This window comes from Rhinolophus ferrumequinum, chromosome 18, assembly GCF_004115265.2.
Source record: "Rhinolophus ferrumequinum isolate MPI-CBG mRhiFer1 chromosome 18, mRhiFer1_v1.p, whole genome shotgun sequence".
Lineage (NCBI taxonomy): Eukaryota > Metazoa > Chordata > Mammalia > Chiroptera > Rhinolophidae > Rhinolophus > Rhinolophus ferrumequinum.
In genome coordinates this window covers 57688975-57704769 of record NC_046301.1, presented here as the reverse complement: position 1 = coordinate 57704769, position 15795 = coordinate 57688975, and the positions used below count along the sequence as shown (strand labels likewise).

Sequence of the window (15795 nt, the reverse complement as noted above, 5' to 3'; positions counted from 1 at the left end):
GGAATGAGGAAGGGGAGGTGAACTTGGACACACCCTGTCCCTCCCTAAGAGTTGGGTCCTTGTCTGTGATCAGTGTAGGGAGAATGGCACCAAACATCATCCCTTCCGTGTTCATGGTGGCTTAATGAGAACAGGAAGCGTTTATTGAGCAACTACCGTATGCCAGGTATTCTCCATTCATGATCTCGTTTAAACATTGAGCTTTAATTCCCACAATAACCCCTAGAAAGTACAGTCTTACTTTTATGTTGAAGGTAGGCACAAAAAGGGCAAGTGATTTGCTAGAAGTCACAGTTTTTCAAAGGCATTTGAACTCTGGCCTCTTACAGATCTGCAAGTTCTCTTACCATTAGAAGCTACCTGTTCACCATTTATGGGATATGTGTAGGGGTGGGGGGTGGGAGAGGGCAGCCAGGGCCTGCAGACACCTGGGTCTTTTAGTGTAGGGGAGGAGGCTGCCCCTCACTCCAAGATCCCTGTGTTTTCAGGGGGCAGGGTGGGTTCTTGCAAAGCTGGCCTCCCTCCCTTCTGCGAGTCAGGGAGCGGGTCCCCGCCCTGTTTGACTGTGTGAGCAATCTGGGATGACTTCCTTGGTCTCCTGCTGGGGTCCCCAGAAGCCTGTTTGTCCCAGGGTCTGCGCTCTCAGCTGTCAGGCTCCAGGCGCTGCGACAGGGCATTGAGGACGCGCTGGAACTTCTCGAGCCGTGCAGCCCGCGGTGACCTCTCGCCCCGGCTTCCCCAGAGCAGCCTCCGCACGAAGCCAGTGGTCAGGGCCTCCCTCAGCTCCCGGTTCGGCCGAAATCCTGGGGGCGGTGCCAGGTGCGCTATGGGCGGGGCCCAGGAGCCTGCCTCGCCCCTCACATCTGACTTCACCCCTGGGGACTTTGACCCAGCAGGGGCTGGGAGGGACTGCCCCAAATACTCGGACTACTGGGCGTGGTTGGCGGGGAAGGGGCTGCGGGGTCTCTGCAGGTGTGAAGGTAGGCTACGCCAGGGTGCATGGGAGTGCTGTGTTCCAGATTCGAGCTGCTAGGAGCCCCACCGTAGGGGCTGTGCCTGGAGATGGAGCCAGGCCAGGGTCAGCATTTAGGGTCCGGGCCACCCAGCTACAAACTTGGAAAGAGGTTAGGCCATGTTGGAGGGTGGGAGTAGGATCCCGTGGGCGTGACTCTGGAGGGCAGGGCAGCCCCTTTTGGGGTGAAGGGCATTGTTCCAGTCACCACTGCTGGTTGTGGCACAGGCTTGGGGGCTCCTGGGGGAAGACATCCCAGTTTGGATGGGACTCTGGGGGGCGTGGCGGGAGGCTCTGGTCCCTGGCCCGGTTGGTTTTGGAGCACTTGGTTAAAGCATGCAGGGTGCTCCTGAAGTCGAGACCCTTTGGCAGCCCAGCGCAGAGCAGGCACTCACCTCGCAGGCGCCCGGCCGCCGCCTCACGGAATTTGAGCGCATCCCGGGCCATCAGACGCGCCCCCTGCAGGGTGCGAAGCAGCTGCTCGCAGGTCTCGTCCAGGGGGCCCGGGAGTTCTTCGCCCTCCAGTAGACGGGCCGTCGGTACCACGTGAGGCAGCGCCACCAAGCCGGGGTCGGAGGGTCCTGTGGGGAGAAGGGTCTGGAATGGGTTTAGGGCAGGGGGCGGGGCCTAAGGTGACGAGGGTGGGACATTGGTCCAAGCATCCAAAGAGATGTAACCGGCGGGGCTTGGGTAGGACACAAAGTCGAGCTTAGCACAGAGCTGGGTCAAAGGCGTGGCCTAGGGCAGGGGCGGAGCCTAGAACAGAGTGAGGGCGGGGATCAGGGATTGGGTCCAAGACCCAGTCTAATACAGAGGGCGGGGCCTATGGAGAAGGGGTGGGTCCTAGGACAGAAGAAGGCGCTCCGCCTAGAATTGGGTTAGGAGTTGGTGCGGGGCTCCAAATGATACCACTCACCAGCGCCCTCATCCAGCGCTTGCATCAGCGGCTTCAGCTCCTGCTCGAAGGCCAGCGCGGCCTCAGTGTGGCTCCTTCGGAGCTGGCGCCACGTGCGTTCCAGCCGGGACACCTGGGATATGAACCATTAGCATGCCTCCTCTTCCCGCTTCCCTCTTCCCCAGCACCTGCGCTCGGGCTTCCTTCCCATCCCTGCTCCCCATGCACCTGGGGCATGAGCAGAGCGCCCATGACTGCGGCCAGTCCGGGCAGGTCTCCCGCCGCCCCTGGCCGCAGCGCCAGTGCCAGCTCCACCAAGCCCCTCAGGGCGGCCGCGCGCTCCTCCAGCGACCCCGTGCAGCCCAGCACCGCCAGCGCCCCAGCCAGCACCAGCGCCTCGTGCCTGTGGAGGCGGAGGGCAAGGGTCGGGGGCAGTGGGGAAGTTTGTATTTCGGGGCTAGGAGGGACAGGAGGTGGCATTGCCCACCCTCCCCCCTGAGGGGCCGTGAATGGGGGAGGTTTGAAGGTCTTGGGGATTCCAGGTGGCTGGCTCACCTCTCCAGCAGTTCTGACCTCAAGCGATGGCCATGGGGAAGTGTGAGCAGCTCCAGGCCAGAGGCAACCCCCATGGCACCCCGCTGAGCCTTGGTCACTCCCAGTAAGCCCACTGCCTGGGGGTGGTGGTGGAGGGGGGGTGGGGAGGATAAATGAACAGAGTGAGTATATGGTTGTGAGGTTCGTTTGGGCCTTGCCCCTGTCTGGGGACCAGGCACCTGGTAGGTGACTCACCTGACAGTCTGCCAATAGCAGGTGGAGGGCAGTGCTCCCAGGGTGGTGCTCCAGGAACAGGCCACGGAGAGCACGCAGGACTTTGGGTTCCAGGGGCCGATTCTGGGGTCCCAGCAGGCCACAGGGGTTGTCAGGGGGGCAGAAAGAGACCTCTGCCTGTGGTCTCACAAAACATCTCTCCTCCTCCTCCTCCTCGGCCTCCCACCATGGGGCCTCTGGCTCTGGGCAGCTGTGGCCAGAGGGTGTTCCCCAGGCACTGGGCACTCGGGGTACCACCTCACAGTATGTTGGGGAGTGTCCAGAGGCATTAGGCAGGACCAGTGAGGGTGTTCGAGGTGGCTTGGTTGGCGCCTTGGCATGAAGCTGCCCATCAGAGGCTCTGAGGCTGTCAGCAATGGATGCCAGGGGACCCAGGGTCTTCAGCAACACAGGGTCACTACCAATCCGAGACAGGGCAAGCGTGGGCACAGAGGAGGCTCCTAGGGGGTCACACAGGAGGGGGTGCAAGAGGTACACAGAGAAGATAGTTGGGTGGGTCCTGGTTCATCCCCTCCTTCAGCCAATACTGGGGTATCCCTACCTATCTTGGTGTAGCTTTGAACTTGGACAATTTCCCCAGTGTAAATGCTACATACTTACCAATGATTTGAAAGTGAACTTTCTCTGACACTTATGTGGTTTTGAGAATTCTGAATACCACATTTTAAATGTTTGTTTTGTTCCTCTGAATGAATATGGTAAAGCATTGAAAGCACAAAATACACAGAGGGTGCCAAAAAATGTATACACATTTTAAGAAAGGAAAAAACTATTAAAATTGTAATACTCAATATATACTGATAACAAAAGATGAATACAAGTCATGTTTGACCTCTAGTTACAAGATGTGCTCAGAGTGGTTACCATCAGCATCCAGACACCTCTGATTATGGTGAACTACTGCTTGAGCAACGTTAACCAAAGTGTCCACTTGTATACATTTTTTTGGCATCCCCAATATATGTGTGCCCAAAAAATGTATACGCATGACTTGTATTCATCTTTTGTTATAGGTACATATTATTACAATTTTAATAGTTTTTTCCTTTCTTAAAATATATATATATATATATAAATCAGAATTCACAAAACTACATAAACTTCAAAACAACAGAATTTATCAAACCTTCAAACATTGTCTTTTGTTAAGTTTGTGGCATGCTTACTTCTGAGGATATTAGAACTTAACACTGCACCCAGACTTTTCGGAGATTCTGTATTTATGAACCATTTAAATAGATCTGTTATACTGGCTTAACACTTTCCCATGGTTCCCAGCCAACTCTGAGTAAGGTCCAACGTCTTCATAGTAGCCAAAAAAGACCTCACAATCTGAGCTCCAGATCTCTCTGACTTGTCCCTCACTCCGGCTGTTTCAGCTACATTCACCCCCTTTTGGTTGAATGAATAGTTCAAACTCTTGTTCTGGCCTCAGGACCTTTGCACTAGCTGTTCCTTCTACCTGGGCCACTCTCACCCCCAGTTATCCATGTCTTTCCTTTCCTTACCTCCTTAAAATCTTTCTCCATGGGGCATTTCCTGACAATTACTTAAAATCTCCTTTACTCTGTTGTACTTTTAATTTTTAACCCCTTAGTCCATCTTCCTCTAACAGGATGTGGGCTCCACTCATGCGGGGATCTTTGTCTTTGTTGTTTATTGATGTATCTCAGCACTTTAAGTAGAATCCCAGGCACACAGGGAGGGTTCATGTTGAATGGAGTGGGGGTGGGGAGTGGACAGGGCAGATGAAGCTGACTGGACATGAGGGAGGGGTAGACCTCCTTTATGTACGATGATCAGAGTCAGCTGCTTTGAGGAACTCTTGCTAAGTGAGAAGGAGTCAGGAAAAGATTAGGAGTGTGGGCTTTCCAATGGCAAGAACAGCAAATGCAAAAGCCCTGAGTTAGGAACAAATTTGAAATGTGCTAGCAACTGAAGGGAAGACTGTGTGACTGGAGAGGGGAGGGATGTGGCAGTAGTTATTAGAGAGGTCAGCCATGGTCAGGACATACAGGGTTCTTGGAATAATCGTAAATCCATAGTTTAAGCACCTACAAAGTTCCTGTGTTTTTTTACCCCTATGACAACTTTGAGAGCATCATCATCCCCATTTTACAAGAGGTTAAGTCACCTGCCCAAGATTACTCAGGGAGTGAGGGGCAGAGCAGTCTCTGAGCCATGCGCTGTCCTAGCAAACCCTCACCTGGTCCAGAGTTGCCTTCTCTTGACTGCCCCACATGCTCCAAACCTGCAGGCTGACTGTCACTCCACTTTCTAGCCCTGGGGGGCAGAGATGGGGAAGATGTGTAGTCCCAGCCTGAGCAGGGCAGCCCCCACCAATGACCGAAACCCCTACCCCCAGGCATTCAGGACCATTGAATCTCAACCAGGGTGTTGTACCCCAAAGGGACACTTGGCAAGGTCAGGAAACATTTTTCCTTGGTTACAACTTGGGGGTGGGGGGAATTCTACTGCATCTCGTAGACAGAAGCAAGTATGCTGCTCAACACTGTACAATGCATAGGACGGCCCCCACAACTAAGAATGATCTCGCCCCAAGTGTCAATAGTGCCTACGTGGAGAACCCCGGGGGTGTTGGGTGTCACCTGGAAGTAGGGAGCCTGTGAGTACCTACCTGAGCAGCTTTGTCTGAACTGGGCTGTCTAGGAGGGTGTCCTCACTAAAGCTGCGTCGAATAGGCCCTTGCCGTGTCACCGGCCTGGAGGCCACAGCCCCTGTGGCTTGTGTCAGTGGACGTTGGCCGGTCACATAGCTGTGAACCAGGGCAGGCAGGCTTGGGAAACGCTCATCCTCTAGCTGAAAGAGGGCTATGGGCCGGCCTGGCCGGGGACGCAGGGCCACACGGAGCACCTCGAAGTGTAAGGCTGAGCCCCGCCAGCGGCAGGAGATCACAGGGTGGCCCCCATCAGACCCAGACGCACGAACCAAGAAGTCGCCATCTTGCTGAAGAAGAGCCTCTGCCTTCTGGGGATGGAGTACAGGGGGCAGGAGGTTTAGGTATGAGCCCAGATCAGTAGTTAATGGTGACTCCCCACCCGCACCCAAGAAAAGCCACCCCAGGGTAGTTTTGAACCAAACCATTATTTCCCCTCTTCTCATGGACACACCTCTGGACTACGTTTTCCAGGCTCCCTTGCAGTTTAGAGCCTGGCCAATGGGATGAGGGCAGAAGTGCACTAGGGACTCTCCACACCTGGCCTATAAAACTGTCCTGCAAAATCCTACAGGTTCTGTCCCCTATCTGCCAGTTGATATCCCCAGAGCCCCAGGGGAAAGCAGAGTCACAAGATGGAAAGGCTTGGGTCCTGACTGATTTCTGGAGCTCCACATCCCCACTTCTCAGCCATCTTGGACTGTGACATGAACGAGCCCTTAAAGGTGTATTGTTTAACCAGTGACATCTTAAGAATGTTTGTTACAGCTGGTAGTCAACACTGACTGATGCAACTTCCAATATGAGTAAATGCACTGTACTTGCTATGCAAATGTAGCTTCAAGATAAACCATTAGCTGGATCCTTCCAGAGTGTGACCGATAAATCTTCCTTCATAAAAATTTTCATACTGTCTTATGCCAGCTGTGGTGGCTGGTGTTAAAACAGGGGCTGAGGGCTCTGGCACCAGAGAGGTAAAGCAGAGCTGGTGATAGCAGCTGGGGGCCGAACAATACACGCAGTGGACACATGTCTAGCCCTTACTATATGCCAGGTGCTGCTTTAGGTGTAAAACATATTAACTCATTTAATTCTTTACCCAGGTTAAGTGGTAAGTATTATTATCCCCATTTTACAGACAGGCAAACTGAGGCCCAAAGAGGTGAAATACTTTGGCCTAGGTCACACAGAATGTAAGTTGTAGGGTTGGGATTTAAACCCAGGATGTCTGCCTATTGAACAGGGGAAGATATTTGCCAATGATACATCTGATAAGGGGTTAATATCCAAAATTTATAAAAAACTCATAAACTCAACACCAAAACCCCAAATAACCCAATTAAAAAATGGGCAGAGGACATGAAGAGACATTTCTCTAAAGAGGACATACAGATGGCCAATAAGACATATGAAAAGATGCTGAACGTCACTGATTATCAGAGAAATGCAAATAAAAGCATTTATTTTACACAATGAGATACCACTTCACTCCTGTCAGAATGGCTATCATCAATAAATCAACAAACAACAAGTATTGGTGAGGTTGTGGAGGAAAGGGAACGCTTGTGCATTGTTGGTGGGATCGCAAATTGGGGCAGCCACTATGGAAAACAGTATGGAAGTTGCTCAAAAAATTAAAAATCGAACTACCTTACAACCAAGCAATTCCACTCCTGGGTATTTACCCAAAGAAATCCAAAACACTAATGCAAAAAACTATATGCACTCCTATGTTTATTGCAGCACTGTTCACAATAGCCAAGATATGGAAACAACCGAAATGCCTATCAATAGACGATTGGATAAAGAAATTGTGGTACATTTATATAACGCAGTATTACTCTGCTATAAAAAAGAAGGAAATTTGACCATTGCAACAACACGGATGGACCTAGAGAATATTATGCTAAGTGAAATAAGAGACTGAGAAAGACAAATACCATATGATCTCACTTATATGTGGAATCTAAAGAACAGAATAAATGAGCAAACAAAACAAATAGTCATAGAGATACAGAGAAAAAACTGATGGTTGCTAGATAGGAGGGGGGTTGGGGGATAGGGGAGAAAAGTGAAGGGATTAGAAAGTACAAATTTGTAGTCACAAAACAGTCATGGAGATATGAAATACAGTATGGGAAATATAATAAGTGATGTTGTATAGATTATGTAGGGTGCCAGATGGATACTGGACTTATCAGGGGGATTACTTCATACACTGTGTACATGTCTGACTGCTGCACTGTACACCGGAAGCTGAAGTAGAATAATATTGAATGTTAACTATCATTAAATATATATATATATATATATATGTATATATATATATATATATGCAATATATATACAACATACTCATACAAATGGTACCAAAAAATGTATATACATTTTAAGAAAGGAAAAAACTGTATTAAAATTCTAATACTCAATATATACTGATAACAAAAGATGAATACAAGTCACGTTTGACTTCGGCAATTATAAGAGGTGCTCAAAGTGGTTACCATCGGTGTAACTGTAATACAGTTATTTTCCTTTCCTAAAATGTGTATACATTTTTTTGGCACTCTCTGTATATACATATTGTAACAGCTACATACGATGTCAGAGGGGTAGTAGACTGGGAGGGGGTTTACCACTTTGTGAAGGGTGTAAATGTCTAATCATTATGTTGTTTTGTACACCTGAAACTAATACAAGAAAATTAAAAATTAAAAAATAAAATAAACCCAAGATGTCTGACTCCAAGGTGTGGAATATTAACCACTAACCTATACTGCCTCTCATGATTTGATTGGAAGCCCAGATTCCTGGGACTTCTGAGGGTGACCCCGAGTTGGAGATGAACGTGAGGAGCCTTGAATTGAGAGGGGGATGGGGCCCTGGTGGTCCCACGTGCCTGGGAAGCAGAGAAAGAGAGAGAGAGAAAGAGAGAGAGAGAGAGAGAGAGAGAGAGAGAGAGAGAGAGAGAGAGAGAGAGAGAGAAGTAGAACCCAAGGAGTGCTTTGAGGCGGCGGTTAGGACCTTTTTTTATCTGTTACCATCCTCAGCACCATCACAAAAAAAGTAATAATTTAAATATAAGGAGGGACATGCCATGACAACCCAGTTCCAAGATGATCCCTAGTCCCCCAGCCACCCCTTCCAATAGATCTTAACCCTAAACTCCTCACGCAGCACCCAGGAGTCCCCAGCAGGTCAAGTGTGGGAAAGGCTCCCTATCAGACGGTGCTGAGGCCCTGCAGGAGGAGGTACCTGGCGAGACAGGGGGCCATGGTACCAGGGCTGGCTGGCGAAGTCCTCTCCATCCTGTGGCACCTGCATGGAGCTTTTGGAGGCGGTGGGTGCTGGGGCTGAACTCTGTACTTTCAAGAGGCCTCAGTCTTCTACATCTGTAAAATTGGAATAATTATTCCTGCTTCCTGAGTGGCTGGGTCAACCCTTCCATGTTCTTCTTCATTTTGGAGACAGCAGCCCACAACTCATCAAACCTTCAAATGCAACTCTCTCTGTATATGTATGCAAATATTATATAAATATATATTATATTCTAAATTAAACAAGTTACTTATAATCAGATTTTATATACATATATGTATATATATATATATGGCAGACATATAGATATAGATATAGATATACTCCAGATTACAGTTGACTCTTGAACAATGCAGGGGTTAGGGGCGCAGACCCCCATGCATTTGAAATTCCGTGTATAACCTTTGACTCCCCCAAAACTTAACTACTAATATCCTATGATTGACTGGAAGCCTTACCGATCATATAAACAGTTGATGAACACATATTTTGTATGTTCTATGTATTATGTACTATATTCTTATAGTAAAATAAGCTAGAGAAAAGGAAATGTTATTAAGAAAATCATAAGAGAAGATACATTGACAGTGCCATACATATTTATTGAAAAAAATCTGCGTATAAGTGGACCAGCGCAGTTTAAGCCCATGTTGTTCAAGGGTCACACACACACACACACACACACACACACCCCGTGTATATAAAATTGGGGTAGGAGTAACTTTAATTTAGAATTGGCCGTGACTTCATGGAAACAGCCATGCATTCACTGAAATTCTTGCAAAGGGAGAAGACAGATGCACTGCTTTCAAATGTAATGGCACTTTATGCAGATGACATAATGCTATGTGTTGTAGAAACTTAATTAACTGATTCACTTAAACCAGTATTTAAGCAGCACCTACTTTGTGCCAGGAGCTGTTCTAAGTGCTAGAGACCCTGCAGTTCTAGTGGGGGAGACAGCGAGTAAGAAAATAAATGAGTAGATGAGGGAGTAGACAGGCCAGAGAAAGCTAAGTGGAAAAATGTAACCAGAGTTGGGATATGAAGGTTCAAACGGTGGAGTTAAGATTTTCCAACCAGTGGTCTGGAAAGGCCTCAGTCAGTAATGACTGGAAGGATTTTGAGGCAGCGAGCTGGGTGGTTCTCAGGATGAAAGAATATTTCAGGGCAAAGGTAATTTAATTTACTAATGTCCATGGCTTCTTAGCAATCTATGTATACATGCAAAGATTCTTAGGACGTAAGAAAATGGAACTTACACATGGCTTTCCAATGTAACACCATAGTTAAGGATGTTGAAAGGCCACATTTTTGTAGAAATGTCAGCATACACAATTTTGGAGCCAATACATTTTGCTGCTATTATTATGGTCAAATTCAGGTCTCAGACACTTTGAGACTCCGAGGTGTCTTGATCATTAAGCAGACCTGTCTCAAGTATCTGGTAGAGAAAACCTGCCCCGGATGGGAGGGAAGCAGGGAGTCTGTTTCTCACTGCCCCCACCCCTCAAGATCTTCTGGGCCTAGCCAGGGTCTGCAGGAAAATTGCACCAGGATTCTTACATTCTGAGTCAGCCTAGATGAGGGCCTGCAAGGGGCAGGAACTTCCCAGACCAGCCTTACGTGGCTATAGGGGCGGGGAGCTGGGCCTGGAGCTGGCTCCAGGCGTTGCATACCTGAACGCCAGGTGTGTCTCTTGGATGCCTGTGCACTTCCTGTTTGTCACCTGGGCCAGGCCCGGCCTCCTCTTAAGAGTCCTCCAACTCCAGGTTCCTCTGTCTCATGCCCTACTTAGTGGGCACAGAGGTGGGGCACTGACAAAACTCTGATTAGTTGCAGGTGGAGCTCAGGGTGGGCACAGGTCAGTCACAGGCTAAGTCATTTTCCTGCCCTGGGTCTTTTGGAATAATTTCTGGATATTTGGGCAGAGGAGAGAGGAAGGGTTAGGGCATGGAGAAAGGAGGGAGGGGGTATTCATGCCAAAGAGACCATATACAAATGTACACATTGTAGGGGGCAGCCACCTACACATAAACACATGGACACAGGTGGACATGGGACTCAAACTTGACACTGAGCAAACACGGATTGGTTGAGCACTTACTGTGTGCTGTTCTAGACCCTGGAGATACAGTAATGAAAGAGACCTACTCTGTGCTGTCTGGTGGACAAGACACACAACAAAACGAGAATAAATTCTCAGAGTAATCATGAAGGTGGTAAAACAGGGAGATATGATAAAGATGGCTGGAGGGGGCAGGCTGCTTTAAGTAGCCTAGTCAGGAAGATCCCTCCCAGAAGGTGACATTGGAGCTGAGACCTCAGTAAAGGGAAGGAGGCAGTTTTGCAAAGATTTAGAAAAACAGCAGTCCAGGTGGCGGTGGTTACAAGTGCAAAGGCTTGGAAGTGAGATGGAGTTTGTTTTTTAACATTTGACATCATCATAGGCCAGTGTGTCTGGACTGCAATGAGCAAAGAGCTCAGTGGAGAGCAGTGAGATCTGCAGGCATGAGAACATGCAGGAACTGGTGGACCCCCGATTTCTCAGTGGCATGGAATGGGAGCTATGGAAAGGTTTGAAATGAGGGAGGGGCACGATCTAGTTTGCCATTTAAAATGATCGGTCAGGCAAAAATGGAAGCAGGGAGGCTCTCCGTGTTGCACAGGAAGCACACTTAGAGGAGCATGCCCAGGGACACGGACACGCGTGATGCACAGCTACCCAATCTGGCGCTCGGTGACTCCTTCTATAACCGCAGACGCATGTGAACAGACACCCAGATCCTCCCTCCCTGCGAGCCGGTGGCCCCACCTGGAAAAGAAGACTCCCTACTCTAATACTCCCCTGGTCCTTGATCCCCCGGGGGCCCCTCACTCACCTGGGCCGGGGCCTGCGGAGCTCCCAAGAGGCAGGTGCTGGACGGAAGCCTGAGGCTGTGCGGCTCCGGGGCCTTCCCTCCCAGTCCTAGCCAGGTTCTGCCTCCTCCAGCCGCGCGGGCTGGGAACCGAGCCCAATCACCTGGCCCCGCCCTTAAGACTCCGCCCCCTTCGGACCCCGCCTCCAACTGTTGCTTCCCAGGCTTTTACCTCGCCCCCTTGTTCCCGCTTCGCCCCCTTAGAGCCTTTCTTGGCGCTAACGACGCCCCCTTGGATAAAACCTTCACAGAACGCGCGCCTTTGGGAAACTCCGTTCGTCCCTTTAAGTGGGCCCGTCCCCTTAGCACATCGCCTCGCCTTCCTCCGAGGGGCCACTCCCACTCACTTCCAGGTCCCTTTCCGAGTACCGCTGGTTAAAATTCGGCCCCTCCATTCCCTTCGGTCTGGCCCTACGCGTCCCTGGCAATTTGGGGCGCGTGAGGGGGGTGTCCCTCTCCTCGCTCCCCAGGGATCCCGGCAGGGGCGGGGCTGCCTTATGGGCTGTTTCACTCGGCAGGGGGTGGCAGCCGCTGTGACGTTGAGGGGTGCGCTTCCTCTAGACCGCCGCCTTGGGTTTCCGGGAATGGAACCCCAGCTGAGTGTCGGGTTTTGTAGGGAGAGGTGCGGTAAAAAGCTACAGCCTCCCCCAGTGACAGCACGATGGAGTTGAGCTAGACTCTGGGGAGACATGGGGGGGGCGGGTAACATTCAGGTAGTTTCCAAGGTGGGGGGATTTTCATCGTAATGTCTGGAGACAAGCAGGAGAAAGGTGGGGGGATCTGGGACAAGAGACAGAAAACCCTGCCATGTTTTTGGAGGGGAAAGAAAAGGAAGGAAGTGAGGAAAGAGGGAGGAAGGGAGGGATGAAGGAAGGAAGGAAGGAAAGAAGGAAGAGAGGAAGGAAAGGGAAAAGAAAGAAGAAAAGGAAAGAAAAAAGAAAGAAAGCAGTTGTCGTAGCTAACATTTATTGAACACTGATTGTACGCCAGGGCTGTACTGCTTGCTCTACCTACTGCCAAGCATTTAATTTTTACATAGGCCTTTCGATGGGGTAGGTACTCTTTTCACCATCCACATTTTCCAGATGCAGAAACTGAGGCATCGGACAGCTAAGCCATTTGCCCAAGTTGACTCAGTTTGTGAGGTCGAGTGGGATACAATCCCGGAGACCGGAAGGGTCATCCTATCTCCCTCACTTTCTTCACAGCCCCACTATCTCTGATCCTTACTATAATTCTAAACGGTCACCCATTTTACAAATGAGGAAATTGACACATAAGAGAGCCGAGGATGTTTTGGTGCCTGTAGGATCAAGAAGCTGGGAATTTCCAGGCTGGGCTTTCCCCCCCCCCCCCCCCGGCTCCCCCCCCCCCCCCGTCCCCCGCCAATGTGGAAGAGACACCTGGCTAACGAGGGGCTGAGGGGAGTGTCTTTTACTTGACCCCCTTCCTCCTAGTTTTGGTACAAAGGGTAGAGGTTATGTCCAGTGAAGGAGCCTAGAGCCCCCTAGTGGATATGAGAATTAAAAAAGATAATGCAAGGGGTACCGAGTGAGATCGAGCGGGGAGGGAAAACTACTCATAGCCTAGTGGGATGGAGGTAGGCCGAGAAACGCTTAGAAAAAATGATTTCAGGTGATGATAAGGGCTACGAAGGCAGTAAATGTTTGCCAAACGAATGAATTAACGAACGACACTAGTGAAGACTATAAGGAGGCAGGTAGTGGTGGCCAGGGCCATGGGGATAAATGGATGGATTTGGGATAAATGTCAGAGGTAGAGCCAATAGAGCTTTCAACCTTTTGTTTGTTTGTTTGTTTATTAATTCATGCATTCATTCAACAAATATTTATGGAGCATGTATATGTGCTGGGGAGGGGTTTCCAGCGGTACATAAGAGACACATTTCTAAATAGACAATACAGAAATACATATAATTAAATATCAGGTTTGATGATGATCAGGGCTTAAAGTAGAGAAGAGGGATAGGGTGGCGGAAAAGGCTGTGATTTGAAATGGGGAGGTTTGGGAAGACTTCATGGGAAGGTGACATCCAGCTAAGACCTGTAGATAGTGAGGGAGCTAATCTTGAAGTTGCCTAAGGCAGAGGAAGAGCATGTGCAAAGGCCCTGGGGCAGGACTGGCCTGGTGTGTTGGAGAAACAGCAGGAGGCCCGTGTGGCCGGAGCGAATGAGCGAAGCGGGAGTGGCGGAGGTGAAGGCAGGGAGGGGAGGAGAAGGCAAGTCATAGAGGGCCTTGTGGGCTGCAGAGAGGACTTTTACCCCAATGAGGAAGGTATGTGACAAGAGGAGGGACATCCTGACTTGACTCAGGTGCTCACAGGCTCCCTCTGGCTGCGGTGGGTAGGATAGACTGTGGAGGGAGAGGGCGGGAGCGAGGCGACCAGGGCGGAGGAGACTGCGTTGGTCCAGGCTAGTGATGATGGCGCTGGACCAGGGTGGAGGCAGAGAAGGGAGGGGTGCACGGAGGGCGGATTTTTAGTGCTTTCAGGTGTTACAGCCCAAGGGTTGGATGTGGAGGAAGGCAGCCGGCTTCAGGCTAGTTTGCCCGACTCCACCGGCAGCCCCTCCCCTTCCCAGGTGCCCAGGTGTTATGTTGGTGGAGGAAAGAGAAGTCCCGCGTGGAAGGGGCGGAGCTGGGCTGCAGGTGCTCCCCCCACCTCCTGCTCCCCCCCCACGGCTCCTCCTCCTCCACCCCCTCTCCGGGCGACAGTTACAAGCAAAGAAGAGGAAGTGGTAGCTAGTAGCACAGGCAGGCGGGCGGGCTGGTGGAGGCCCCGAGGGTGCGCGGGCCGGCCCGGGAAGGCAGCAGCCATGGAGCTGTGGCGCCAGTGTACCCACTGGCTGATTCAGTGCCGGGTGCTGCCTCCCAGCCACCGCGTGACCTGGGACGGGGCCCAGGTGTGCGAGCTGGCACAGGCCCTTCGGGATGGGGTCCTTCTCTGTCAGCTGCTTAACAACCTGCTGCCCCACGCCATCAACTTACGCGAGGTCAACCTGCGCCCCCAGATGTCCCAGGTGAGACCCCTGCGGGCTGGCAGGCAGAGGGTTGGAAGTGGGGGGCATTCCAGTCTGGGTTAGTGCATTCTACCTCTGGGCCGGCAATGTAGGGGGTAGTGTGCCCAACTCTGAGGCCGGCATGGGGGCAGGGGGATGTGGGTGGTCGCATTGAGATTCTGGGGTGACCCACCTCAGGTTAACAGGAATGCGTTCACAGGCCCCAAGTGAATCCAAATGTAGGCTGAGAACTGACAAGCTGGGGGTTAACCGCTCCCAAGTCCAGGCTGACTCCATTGGGGTTCAAGCCCCCAGATGCCACCATCTGGAAGTCTTGACGGGGTGCCTAGAAACTCTCTGGGCGGCCAACAGGGAGCCTGACATTTTCTTTGGCCCCCTACCCCCAGATTCTGGCTATGGGGGAGGGGCTTTCTCCACCTTCTTCCCCACATGTGTCTCCTCCTCCGGGCCCTGGGCCCCTTCCTTCCCCTCACTTCTCCTTCCCCTTGGCTTCCTGCCTGGGCCTGGGGCAGCTTGGGGCTGGGGGCGGGGGCTGCGCCCCAGGGTTCTCCTCTTCTTAGTTCTCTCCATCCTTGGGGGCACATTGAGGCCATACCTGGGGTTTGGGAGCCTAGAAATAGCTGCTCTTTCTCGGTAGGGATTTCTGTAAGGGCAAACGGTCCAAAAGGAGGTGGATTTGACTGTGACGCCCCCAGCTCAGGAAATACATTCAAGTCCCTATTTGAATGTGGTTGGGGTGGGGGCGGTAACAGGGCTGGATGCTCTCTCTGTAGCTCCTCCTCTGGTTCCCTATGGCCACCTGGGTGCTCAGTGGAAGTGGTGTGTGCTTCTGGGGGAGGCATGGGGGTGCCTGGCTGCCTGGGGGTCTGAGGGGACATAAGGTTAGGCCCTCAGGCCCTATGCCTGGATGAAAGCTTTGTCCAGAGGAGCTGTGGGCTAGTGGCGGGGGACTTAGTGGGGATGGCGGGCAGGGCAGCTGGGGCATCCATTGCCTGTTCTCTGGTCTGAGGTGCCATGTGCAGATGGGGGTGGGGAAATGACTGCTCAGGGAGTGGGGTCCCCAAGGTCCCTGGGGACAGGGCCGTGAGAGGAGAGGTGGGTAGCCCACC

The 15795-nt window shown here is 51.3% G+C and overlaps 2 protein-coding genes across 6 annotated transcripts in view; one reads left to right on the top strand and one right to left on the bottom strand.

Moving 5' to 3' along the window:
* Window positions 1-28: 28 nt before the first annotated feature.
* SH2D3A (SH2 domain containing 3A) lies at window positions 29-12114 on the bottom strand. 5 transcript variants are annotated; one of them, XM_033134666.1, is made up of 11 exons: window positions 11613-12114; window positions 8668-8804; window positions 5374-5723; window positions 4942-5018; window positions 2697-3175; window positions 2463-2578; window positions 2136-2310; window positions 1929-2040; window positions 1408-1593; window positions 615-803; window positions 29-580 (listed from the first exon to the last, which is right to left on the bottom strand). In XM_033134666.1, exons 2-10 carry the CDS (start codon window positions 8734-8736, stop codon window positions 643-645), a joined length of 1725 nt encoding a protein of 574 aa, XP_032990557.1. In that variant the 5' UTR covers window positions 8737-8804; window positions 11613-12114; the 3' UTR covers window positions 29-580; window positions 615-642. The 5 variants fall into 5 exon arrangements, with proteins under 5 accessions (XP_032990557.1, XP_032990556.1, XP_032990559.1 ...); XM_033134665.1 differs by having other exon boundaries at window positions 29-803; XM_033134668.1 differs by having other exon boundaries at window positions 29-803; window positions 2481-2578.
* A 1951-nt stretch (window positions 12115-14065) lies between these two features.
* Window positions 14066-15795, top strand: part of VAV1 (vav guanine nucleotide exchange factor 1) — a 54917-nt gene continuing 53187 nt past the window's right edge. Inside the window, exon 1 of the mRNA XM_033135261.1 lies at window positions 14066-14686. Coding sequence (XP_032991152.1) covers window positions 14483-14686 — 204 coding nt within the window. The 5' untranslated portion in view covers window positions 14066-14482. The remainder of the gene's footprint in view (window positions 14687-15795) is intronic.

Coding starts and splice junctions, on each gene's coding strand:
- SH2D3A (XM_033134665.1), bottom strand. CDS start 8,736: ATGCAGGTGCCACAGGATGGAGAGGACTTCGCCAGCCAGCCCTGGTAC. Junction 1,594..1,928: donor AGCGCTGGATGAGGGCGCTG/GTGAGTGGTATC, acceptor TTCTCCCCACAG/GACCCTCCGACCCCGGCTTG. Junction 804..1,407: donor GGCGGCCGGGCGCCTGCGAG/GTGAGTGCCTGC, acceptor CACCGCCCCCAG/GATTTCGGCCGAACCGGGAG.